The sequence below is a fragment of the Dendrobates tinctorius genome, unplaced genomic scaffold (assembly GCF_039654945.1).
Source record: "Dendrobates tinctorius isolate UK_male_01 unplaced genomic scaffold, ASM3965494v1 ptg000107l, whole genome shotgun sequence".
In the NCBI taxonomy this organism is placed as follows: domain Eukaryota; kingdom Metazoa; phylum Chordata; class Amphibia; order Anura; family Dendrobatidae; genus Dendrobates; species Dendrobates tinctorius.
Genome location: NW_027361775.1, coordinates 31,204,801 through 31,217,751, shown reverse-complemented (window position 1 = coordinate 31,217,751; position 12,951 = coordinate 31,204,801). Strand labels below are relative to the sequence as shown.

Here is a 12,951-nt window from a genome sequence, read left to right as displayed (position 1 = left end):
ATATTAGTAAATACAACAGAATCTCCCAAAATAAAGATAAAGTAGACAACACTTTTACAATTTACCTAACATGAAGAAACCTATTTTATTTTAGTGTGCTGCACACCCCCAATGTGCTTGCTCCAGGAGGAGGTGAGGAGGGAGGCGTGGGTATGTCTGGTCTACATGGTTTCTGTATTTAGTATTACTGTCTTTCTATTATGCCTTGCAAATAACTACCCATAAATTCAATACAACGCTTTTGGCTGTTTCCCATTGTGATGTGTTCATTGATATGTGACATACATAGTTTGTCCCTTTTATGCCTCTGGAGATTCTAATAGCATGTACTTATTAATTGCACTACCACTTTAAATATACATGGATTTAATTATATAAATATATTTTCTAATATTTCCTTGGACATTCTTTGTTCATTCACTAAGTGTCTTGAAATTAAATTTATGGAAGCATATTTTTGGGAAAAAAACTTTGATTATACTATCATTGTTTTATTTGGCATATTGTTTTCCCTAATATGGGGGTTATTCTTCTTTTTGCAGTGGACATACCCCTCCCCCCTCATGAGCTACTTTTTATTTGCCTAAATTGTTTGTATTCTAATATATCCTTGTCTTGTGTCAGTTTTACTTAGTTTCAGTTTAATAAAAATATATTTATAGAGATTGATTTTGTCCTTGTTTGATACCATTTATTTGGGAATTTCCGCGTTTTTTCTTGGTAGTTTTTGAACTCATTATTTTTGGTGTTTTCTTCTGTTTTTGTAAGATCTATTCTGAAAGTATAATGGTATGTATCACAATCTCTATGAAATCGGGAAAACACTTTTGCATGTAAGGCAGCTGTGATATATTAGCTCCCCAAAACCTTTTTTGTCTTAGGTGTTGCTTGAAATGAGATGACTTATATGCGATACCTATCTGTTCTGTAACATTTACACCTGCCTACCTGTGGATAATAGTCGGGTTTCTGTTTTTGTGTCTTAATTTGAAAAATTGATATTTTAATTACTGAATTAAATATTCTGTTTTAAATTCCCATTTCTTGCCTTACGTTATGCTACATAATCTAGGGAACGCACTTTTCTTCTATTCTATTGTTGAAAATTGATTACGCTATTGCGGTAAGGGTCACATATTTTTCATACTTATCACATAGTGTTTAGTTTATAAGCCACATATGGATGATTGATCAAAAAAGGCCAGTTACAATGGGTCTTTTAGCACAAGTCTTGTCAGATCAGTCCACTGAAGTCCATAACATCTTTGGTTACCTATGAAGTTCGCTTGCTATAAACAGCAATACTTACTGTATATTGACAGTATATACAACTGTGGAAAAAATTAAGAGACCACCACATCAAAACCCTGTCATGGGCAGCCCATTCTCCATACCTGAACCCCATTGAAAACCTCTGGAATGTAATCAAGAGGCTGATGGATAGTCACAGGCCATCAAACAAAGAAGAACTGCTTACATCTTTGCGCCAGAAGCAGTGTGAAAGACCGGTGGCAAGCATGCCAAGACGCATGAAAGCTGTTTTTAAGAATCATGGCTATTCCACAAAATATTGATTTCAGAACTCTTCCTGAGTTAAAACATTAGTATTGTTGTTTCTAAATGATTATGAACTTGTTTTTTTTGCATTATTTGAGGTCTGGGTTTTTTAAATTTTGACCATTTTTCTTTGTCAGAAAAAAAAATACAAAATTTATTGCTTGGAAATTCGGAGACATGTTGTCAGAAGTTTATAGACTAAAAGAACAATTTACATTTCACTCAAAAATATACCTATAAAGAGAAAAATCAGACAAACTGAACATTTGATAGTGGTCTCTTAATTTTTGCCAGAGCTGTAGTACAAACAGTTGCAGACTCAAGCCCCTAGATATACTAAAATAATGTTTTTAAAAATATTATCAAAACATAAAATATTGAATCTCAGCCTTTTCGCAAAGCAAAAATAAAGTTAAATATATATATACTTGGTATCACCAAATACACAAGTCTGCAAAAGTACAATGAAAATCTTAAATTATTTAACTCATATGGCAAAGAGCATAAAGCAATAAAAAGAGAAATTACACAATTGTCATTTTTTGATCACCAGACTTCTCCCTAAAAATTGCAATAAAAACCAGCTAAAACATTTATGTGACACCAATAAAAACTGCACCTCACCATCAAAAAATTCAAACTTTCAAACAATTTAATTAATGGAAAACAAATCAGCACGCAAAAAACAATCTTTATATGAGCTTATTTTTGGACAGAAAAATAAGAAAGTCACATGACTCTTAGAAAAATGGGAAGAGTAAGCAAAAGTGCAAAAAAGGTAAAAAAAAATGCCCTGGGATTAATATTCCATAGAAGAGTTGCACAATACCGGTCTCTGGTCCAGCCACATTTTTGTTAGGTTAAGATTATCTTTTCGAAGGCCGCCACTTGATGAATCAGTTGGGTATTCTGGGTCTGGTGTCCCGCTGGGAAACATATAGGCTCTTCCTCCCCCAAGTATTACCTGCATAGAAGAAATTATGAATCAAGAAATAGTTGAATCAGTCGTAAATGTTATAATAGAGCAATACAATAAAAAGATTATATATATATATATATATGTATTTCTATATATATATATAAAATTGAATGTATGTGTGTGTGTGTGTGTATCACCGACCAATCACAAAGGATCTTTCATTTCACCAGAGCTATTTAAAAGAAGCTGAGCTGTGATTGGTTGCTATGAGCAACAGTTTTCCTTGCAACCAATCACTAAGCATCTTTCATTTCACCAGAGCTGTTTAAAAGAAGCTGAGCTGTGATTGGTTGCTATGAGTAACAGTTTTTTCACTCGACAACACCTCAGCAGACACTGACTTGGTGGGAGAAATCTAACATACCTGGGAACATAAGCTCCCAGCCATTGCCTGCCCCCCAGAAAGGAGCAGAGAACACATGACAGAAATGAATCACCCCCTCCCATGCCCATAACCCCATCACACATCCTGTGCAGGCATGAGGAAGCCTTGTGCAGCGCCTGTCAGATCGCTGATCTGTCACAGCACTGTGTGACGTGTCAGATCAGCGATCTGACACATGACAGTGATGTCCCCCCTGGGACAATGTAATAAAGTAAAAAAAAAGAGTGTAAAAATAATTTATAAAAAGTCGCTAAATAAATAAAAAAAAAATATTCCCTAATAAGTTCATTTTTTGGATATTTAGTATCGCCGCGTCCATAACGACCTGCCCTATAAAACTGTCCCACTAGTTAACCCCTTTAGTGAAAATAAAAATTAAAAACAAAGCAAAAAATAATGCATTATCATCATACCGCCAAGCAAAAAGTGCAATAACGTGCAATCAAAAAGATGCATATAAATAACCATGGTACCACTGAAAACGTCATCTTGTCCCGCAAAAAACAAGCTGCCACACAGCATCATCAGCAAAAAAATAAAAGTTATAGCTTGCAGAATAAAGCAATGCAAAAATAAATATTTTTTATATAAAATTGTTTTCATTGCATAAAAGCGCCAAAACATAAAAAAAGACCTAAATGAGGTATCGCTGTAACCGTACTGACCCGAAGAATAAAACCGCTTTATCAATTTTACCGCACGCGGAACGGTGTAAACGCACCCCCCCAAAAGAAATTCATGAAACGCTGGTTTTTGTTCATTCTGCGTCCCAAAAATCTAAATAAAAAGCGATCAAAAAATGTCACGTGCCCGAAAATGGTACCAATAAAAACGTCAACTCGTCCCGCAAAAAATAAGACCTCACATGACTCGGTGGGTCAAAATATGGAAAAGTTATACCTCTCAAAATGTGGTGATGCAAAAACTATTTTTACAATAAAAAGCGTCTTTTAGGAGGTGGTGATCACAATAAATCACTGTTGCAACGTCAAGCAAGGTAGATTATCAAAACTAATGCACAAGGAGTATTGGGGTTGAACGATAGATTAGATTATTCTGTGTTCCTATGACAATGTATTAATTTTTTGGTTGCTTACAATCAGTAAATGGATTTTTGCATTGTTTTTAATTTATGAAAAAAAAAAGAAAAAACCCTGTTTTTTTCGCTGTTTTTAATTTGAATATGTTAATGATGTATATGGTAATTCTTGATGATAAGCCCTATAAAAAGAAATGACGGTGTAATTGATACATCTGGACCTGTTGAAGCGTGTATAACGTGAAACAGCTGTAGTCTTGTTCTGTCTCTGCATTTTGTTCACGTAGCTAGCCCTATGTTAACCTTGTCCAACTGATCCAATAAAGGTCTTTGGTTTTTTAACGGAGTTGAAGAGTGCTGCATTTTTTCTCCTTCTGGATTTTTGTTTTGATACTACGTGTGGTTTCATGCAAGCACCAGAGCAACCGGTTTGAAAATCACCCAGACGTCCGGAATTCAGATATCTATATCTCCACCAGTGAGTAGACCCTGCTTAGTGCAGTTTTGCTGTTTCTTATTGTATGCAATTCCACTAAGTGCTCTGGTTCTGTCCCCAGGCCCCTCTTAAAGGGATCCTTGGTACAGAAGTGAGTGCAATTCCACTCAGCGTTCTAGTTCTGACCCCAGGCTCTCTTAAAGGGATCCCCGGTATGGAAGTCAGGGCAATTGCCTTTAATTCCTCTGGTACTAACCCCAGGCTCTCTTAAAGGGATCTCCTGTATGGAAGTTAGGGCAATTCCACTCAGCGCTCTGATTCTAGCCCCAGTCTCTCTTAAAGGGATCATTGGTATGGAAGTTAGGGCAATTTCACTCAACGCTCTGGTTCTAACCCCTGTCTCTCTTAAAGGGATCATTGGTATGGAAGTTAGGGCAATTCCACTCAGTGCTCTGATTCTGACCCCAGGCCCCTCATAAAGGGATCACCGGTGTGGAAGTGAGGGCAAATCCACTCTGCGCTTTGGTACTGACCCCATGCCTCTCTTAAAGGGATCTCCGGTATGGAAGTTAGGGTAAAACCCTCAGCACTCTGATTCTCACCCCAGGTTTCTATTAAAGGGATCATTGGTATGGAAGTTAGGACTATTCCACTCAGCGCTCTGGTTCTCATCCAAGGCTGATGGGATGATGTGGGATATTAGGGGTAGTAGTCCGGTGGCTCTGGCTGATGGGATGATGTGGGATATTAGGGGTAGTAGTCCGGTTGCTCTGGCTGATGGGATGATGTGGGATATTAGGGGTAGTGGTCCGGTGGCTCTGGCTGACGGGACGATGTGGGATATTAGGGGTAGTGGTCCGGTGGCTCTGGCTGATGGGACGATGTAGGATATTAGGGGTACTAGTCCGGTGGCTCTGGCTGATGGGACGATGTAGGATATTAGGGGTACTAGTCCGGTGGCTCTGGCTGACGGGATGATGTGGGATATTATAGTGAATGTGGCTCTGCGGAGTGGGCAGGGCTCTACACTCAGCTTTATATAAATAGATATAATCATTATAATTTGTTATAACTAACCGTAGTTAGTTACTATGCCCGGGCAGCGCCGGGGTCTTCAGCTAGTGTATATATATATATATATATATATATATATATATATATACATAAACAGTATAGACCAAAAGTTTGCACACACCTTCTCAAAGAGTTTTCTTTATTTTCATGACTATGAAAATTTGAAAATTGTAGATTCACTCTGAAAGGCATCAAAATTATGAAATAACACATGTGGAATTATATAACTAACAAAAAAGTGTGAAACAACTGAAAATATGTCTTATATTCTAGGTTCTTCAAAGTAGCCACCTTCTGCTTTTATTATTGCTTTGCACACTCTTGGCAGCTTCAAGAGGTAGTCACCGGAAATGGTCTTCCAACAGTCTTGAAGGAGTTCCCAGAGATGTTTAGCACTTGTTGGCCCTTTTGCCTTCACTCTGCGGTCCAGCTCACTCCAAACCATCTCGATTGGGTTCAGGTCTGGTGACTGGTGAGGCCAGGTCATCTGGCGTAGCACCATATCACTCTCCTTCTTGGTCAAATAGCCCTTACACAACCTGGAGGTGTGTTTGGGGTCATTGTCCTGTTGAAAAATAAATGATGGTCCAACTAAACGCGAACCGGATGGAATAGCATGCCGCTGCAAGATTGAGTGGTAGCCATGCTGGTTCAGTATATCTTCAATTTTGGATAAATCCCCAACAGTGTCACCAGCAAAGCACCCCCACACCATCACATCTCCTCCTCCATGCTTCACGGTGGGAACCAGGCATGTAGAGTCCATCCATTCACCTTTTCTGCGTCGCACAAAGACACGGTGGTTGGAACCATAGTTCTGAAATTTGGACTCATCAGACCAAAGCACAGATATCCACTGGTCTAATGTCCATTCCTTGTGTTCTTTAGCCCAAACAAGTCTCTTCTGCTTGTTGCCTGTCCTTAGCAGTGGTTTCCTAGCAGCTATTTTACTATGAAGGCCTGCTGCACAAAGTCTCCTCTTAACAGTTGTTATAGAGATGTGTCTGCTGCTAGAACTCTGTGTGACATTGACCTGGTCTCTAATCTGAGCTGCTGTTAACCTGTGATTTCTGAGGCTGGTGACTCAGATGAACTTATCCTCCACAGCAGAGGTGACTCTTGGTCTTCCTTTCCTGGGGAGGTCCTCATGTGAGCCAGTTTCTGTCAGAATCCTGTCAGCATCGGCAAACTGCCATGGCTGAGCAGGGTGACTTACCCACACTACGGGTGGGCCCGGGGTCTGATACTACAGTGAAAGTTCAAGCAGACAGGACCTGCGACACTGAAAGTGGTAAGGAGTGCGAGGACCTACGATCATGTGACTGCAGGGGGCGGGGCTTAGTGTCCTACTGCTGTAGATGATGTAATATACTTACTGCAGAGATACTGTAGTAGAGGAGAGGGAAACGCAGGTCAGACAAGCAGAGGTTATACACAGAGAGGGCGGTGCAGTACCAGAGGAATGAGCAGAGAATAGTCAAGTCACTGGCAGAGAGTCATACACAGAGAGGGTAGAGCAGTACAAGAGGGACAGGCAGAACTCGTAACAGGGACGGAACTGGATCAAAACCAAACAAGCAACAAGTTAACAGGCACAAGGCACACATACGTAAGATTTCAACTAACTCAGCCGAGGGCAGGAGTATAACGGACACTGGACCTAGGTCGAGTGGCCACTAAATAGCCGCCCTCTGCCAGAGAGAGGCAGAAACAATTAAGCCCTGTCTGACCAGGATGGGCGAAAGACAAAACCCCGTCCTGGATCATGACAGTTTCTTTGTAGCGCTTGATGGTTTTTGCCACTGCACTTGGAGACACTTTCAAAGTTTTCCCAATTTTTCGGACTGACTGACCTTCATTTTTTAAAGTAATGATGGCCACTCGTTTTTCTTTACTTAGCTGCTTTTTTCTTGCCATAATACAAATTCTAACAGTCTATTCAGTAGGACTATCAGTTGTGTATCCACCAGACTTCTGCACCACACAACTGATGGTCCCAACCCCATTTATAAGGCAAGAAATCCCACTTATTCAACCTGACAGGGCACACCTGTGAAGTGAAAACCATTTCCGGTGACTACCGCTTGAAGCTCATCAAGAGAATGCCAAGAGTGTGCAAAGCAGTAATCAAAGCAAAAGGTGGCTACTTTGAAGAACCTAGCATATAAGACATATTTTCAGTTGTTTCACACTTTCTTGTTAATGATATAATTCCACATGTGTCAATTCATAGTTTTGATACCTTCAGAGTGAATCTACAATTTTCATAGTCATGTAAAGAAAACTCTTTGAATGAGAAGGTGTGTCCAAACTTTTGGTCTGTACTGTATATAGATACACATCAACAAAGAACCATATCTCAACTATTAAGTGAAAATTAGGGACCAGAAGAGTTTTAGCAAAAAAAAAAAAATTAAATTTTATTACAAAATAATTAAAAACAAAAACAGAGCATCAATGCTAAAGCAGGCAGTGATAGACATGAATAATAGGTGACATCTAGAGAAAAAATCCAAGTGGAAAGAATAATAATAGAGAGCGCTACTCCCTTAAGGTACTCAATAAAAAGTCTCATCCATATAATATAAATATGATCTAGAAAGCCTTATTCATTAATCTGCCATATTTATGTAGTAGAGATAATAGGGAATATTTCTTTTGCCAAAGAATTTATTATAACAAATTCACTAAAGTGTTGGTTATCAGCTAAGGAAGAATACAGAGTCAAAATTGTATAATGTACATACCGCCGTAAACAGTTTTCACCGCATGGAGAATGGATTTCAAAGAGCTGCACCAATCACGTAAACTCGCATAAAGTGGCAAGAGTTAAAAGTGAGTATAAATAATTGCCACAATGATAGGCGGCAGAAAAGATTTTTTTCACTATAATGTTCAAAACGAACAGTATAAGTAAACAGTTAGTTGCTCGGCAGAGTAAACCACTTATTAAAGCAAATAAGACTGACCGCAATTTGAAAAGAAAAGTACAAGTAGTAACCTCAGCAACTACTGGCGAAAGTAAGCCATAGAGATAACCAACCTAGGGCAAAGCAAACTATATTCTACTATGCAGAGAAAAAGACCTAATAATAAAAGTGGGACCGGATAACAAATAAGCAATAGAGTACCATAACACTTACATTAAAGTGACTATGTGCTGCCGCTGCCTGCCGCCTCTACGCGCGTTGCGCCTTGGCTTCCTCAGGAGGCATAACTCACAAATGCCCCGGAATTAGTATATATAGGGTCAATGGGCAATAAACCACATCGCGCATCAGGTGTCATCCCGATTAGGCACATGCGCAATGCCAGACCACAGGACTCACCATTCAAAAGTCTGAAAATAGGTGACGCATGCGCTGATGTATCCCGACTCAGTAAATCAGAGATTCTCCTTCAGCGCTCATGGGGAGCAGATGGATCCCGCTGCGTGAGCAGCAGGACACCACGAGCGCACCTGGTGAGCGTGTCTGGAGATCTCAAGTAGGGAGAATCCAGGGCATGCGTACTAATCAGACTGAAAAAACAAAATGAAAACAGAAAGAAATATATTGAAATGTGAGCAACATTTGTAGAAATGTAACTAAATAATAAAGTGTGTAGAAAGAAAAACAAAAATTAGATGCTGGTGCCAAATAAGATATGCAAAGAATGTGACTGGTGATTGAAGATTATGAAATTAATATAATCCCAATGTTCAATCCCTAAAGTGATAGGGACAAAAACCCTACCTAACGGTTTTAACAATAACAAACACATAAAATATTAGTGCCAATGGATTATGCAAAATATGTGGCTAACAGTACTGGTGAACAGTAGCAAAATACACATTATAAAATATTAATAATATCCCCAATATTCATTCCCAAAATTAATGAGGAGGAAAATCCCAAAGTCTTCTTCTTTGTGAGTGAGATATATTTCATTTTCTGTATAGTGAAACGAGATCAACGAAAATCCCAAAGTCTTCTTCTTGTGATTGAGATATACTTCATTTTCTGTATAATGAAACGAGATCCACGACCAGGAGCAGACTGAATAAGGTGAGTCAAATAAAATGAAAACTAAAAATAATAAGAATAAAAAGGATTAAAAAACCGAAGCAAAAGTAAAAACCATTATACACAATATGAGAATTTTTTTATAAAAAGGATCCAAAGCCATTGTTCTCATTTAAACCCACTGGTATCATCGTATTGAGCCTATAGATCCATCTGCTTTCTACCTGTGAAAGAGTTTGGCATTGCGCATGTGCCTAATCGGGATGACACCTGATGCGCGATGTGGTTTATTGCCCATTGACCCTATATATACTAATTCCGGGGCATTTGTGAGTTATGCCTCCTGAGGAAGCCAAGGCGCAACGCGCGTAGAGGCGGCAGGCGGCGGCAGCACATAGTCACTTTAATGTAAGTGTTATGGTACTCTATTGCTTATTTGTTATCCGGTCCCACTTTTATTATTAGGTCTTTTTCTCTGCATAGTAGAATATAGTTTGCTTTGCCCTAGGTTAGTTATCTCTATGGCTTACTTTCGCCAGTAGTTGCTGAGGTTACTACTTGTACTTTTCTTTTCAAATTGCGGTCAGTCTTATTTGCTTTAATAAGTGGTTTACTCTGCCGAGCAACTAACTGTTTACTTATACTGTTCGTTTTGAACATTATAGTGAAAAAAATCTTTTCTGCCGGCTATCATTGTGGCAATTATTTATACTCACTTTTAACTCTTGCCACTTTATGCGAGTTTACGTGATTGGTGCAGCTCTTTGAAATCCATTCTCCATGCGGTGAAAACTGTTTACGGCGGTATGTACATTATACAATTTTGACTCTGTATTCTTCCTTAGCTGATAACCAACACTTTAGTGAATTTGTTATAATAAATTCTTTGGCAAAAGAAATATTCCCTATTATCTCTACTACATAAATATGGCAGATTAATGAATAAGGCTTTCTAGATCATATTTATATTATATGGATGAGACTTTTTATTGAGTACCTTAAGGGAGTAACGCTCTCTATTATTATTCTTTCCACTTGGATTTTTTCTCTAGATGTCACCTATTATTCATGTCTATCACTGCCTGCTTTAGCATTGATGCTCTGTTTTTGTTTTTAATTATTTTGTAATAAAATTTAATTTTTTTTTTGCTAAAACTCTTCTGGTCCCTAATTTTCACTTAATAGTTGAGATATGGTTCTTTGTTGATATATACTGTTGTCTGAGTTATGCTATTATTTATTTCCCATTAACAGGGGATTTTTTTGGTACTTAATGTATACTTTCTGTTTTACCACAGTTTAATTCCCTATGATGGATTTCAAAGCCAGGGAAAAAGTCTGGCAGGATAAAGCATCGGATTTATTCAAACAGAGCTCTATTGCTAATTTTAACCATACCCAATATGATGATAAAGGATTAATGATGAAATATAAAAACTTGGTTAATAAAAAAACTAGGATTTGGTGGACAAAAACATCCCTAGATAATTATATTAAACAAAAAATCATTCCACGTGGCCTGCGGATACAACTGTATCCCACTTTTAGTCTGGATGATACTGAGTTAATATCTAAATGGGAAAGTGTTTCCTCAGCATGCTCTATGTCCTTTATGGAGATCATCAATATCAAAAACGCTTCTATTTTGGAAGAATTAGATATTGAGTTGCACAAATTACAAGAAGAATTGGTAGCCAAATTGTCTAAAGAGGTCCTGGAAAAATTCTTTCAGGATCTCAATCATGATATGGAAAAATGGGAACAACAGATCAGTAAAAATAAAATGAAAAAATATGAACGTGATGTGTTGGATTATGATCAGAAAAAAGTTTTCCGTTGGCAAAATAGAACTTCAGCTGAAGATCAGAAACAATCAGAGATAAGAAGCTCATCGGTGTCTTCGGTGTCTTCTATATCTAGTAATACCACTTCAATTCATGAAAGGGAATATTACACTCCCAGACGTATTAAAACAAGATATGGTGGTAGAGGCAGAGGAAATGCTAGACATCAATCTAACTCTGGTACCAGGAGAAATGATAAACCTAAGGTAATAAATCTATCCTCGCATATTTTATCTAATGAACAGGTGGAATTGTTAGAAAAAGGTCTATCTTTCTCTCCATCTCAACAATTAGATCCCTTCACGGTCATAAAAGATGTTCATCTGTTCGCGAGAAAACTGATACTAAAGAGATTCCATGAGAAAAGCACTATGGGATTGTCACTTAATTCTGAGGAAGAGAAAGCTGCTCTGGAGATTTTAGAATCCTTAGCAGAGGAGAGCAACCCTGTGGAAGCGGTGAGTTCCTTTCCCGTCTCCTTGTTCAATAAATCAAAAAAATTTCCTAACCTTAACACATGCTCGGCCGTTGAAACTTTTGTTAGATTGGTCACCCATGATATAGAGGAACTTAAGAAAAATTATCACTTTAATCCAACTTTTAAAAGTGATAAAAAAGCAATTATGGAAATGCAAGATTGGAAAGATGTAATCTTTAAAAGAGCCGATAAAGGTGACAATCTTGTTCTTTGGCCACGTGACCTCTATGAAAAACAGGCTCATAAATTATTATCTGACATTAATTGCTACAAAAAATTGACTTTCAGTCCTCTTCCTGTATATCATAAAGAACTAAACAATATTCTGTTAGAGGCACATGAGAAGGGCATTATCCCCAAATCATTGTTGGAGTTTGTTCAATCTTTAAAACCTAAACTGCCCACCTTATATTTAATTCCAAAAATACATAAGAACATTGAGGATCCGCCCGGCCGTCCTATCGTGTCTGGAAAGGAAGGACTTAGTGAATTGATATGTCAGATAGTAGATTACTATCTGAAGCCCCTGGTGACCACTCTACCTTCTCATATTCTTGATACAACTGCGGCCCTACGGAGGTTAGACCAGTTACATCTGGGGGACGACATGATCCTGGTCACGGCTGATGTGGAGGCGTTATACACCTCCATTCGCCATGACCAGGGACTTAGAGCTACCTCCTGGTTTCTGAGAAATAGCAATTTGGACCCCCCTCTGGCAGCCCTTATAATCATTCTGTTAGAATTTATTCTGACGCACAACTGTTTTTTATTTAAAGAACAAGTATTTTTGCAAACACAAGGTACAGCCATGGGGGCGGCTTGTGCTCCGGCTTATGCCAATTTATTTTTGGGTTTCTGGGAGAGGGAAATTTTTCAGTGCTCTCCTGTTGCCAATATTGTAAAGGCCCATAATTGGATGAGATATATAGATGATGTTATGTTTGTATGGGAGGGCTCGTTAGATGAATTAAAAACATTCATGTCTGTATTAAACGATAACGATTTGAACATAAAACTTACCTATTCCTATGGGAGGAGAGTTAGTTTTTTGGACATCGATATTTCAGTCAATGATGATGGATCTGTATCGACTGATATATATAGAAAACCTACGGCCACTAATTCAATTCTACACGCTAAGTCCTCTCATCT

The 12,951-nt window shown here is 38.3% G+C and overlaps 1 protein-coding gene across 1 annotated transcript in view; it reads right to left on the bottom strand.

Moving 5' to 3' along the window:
- Positions 1 to 12,951, bottom strand: part of LOC141100696 (alkaline phosphatase, germ cell type-like) — an 83,088-nt gene that overhangs the window by 57,316 nt on the left and 12,821 nt on the right. Inside the window, exon 5 of the mRNA XM_073589331.1 lies at positions 2,387 to 2,521. Coding sequence (XP_073445432.1) covers positions 2,387 to 2,521 — 135 coding nt within the window. The remainder of the gene's footprint in view (positions 1 to 2,386; positions 2,522 to 12,951) is intronic.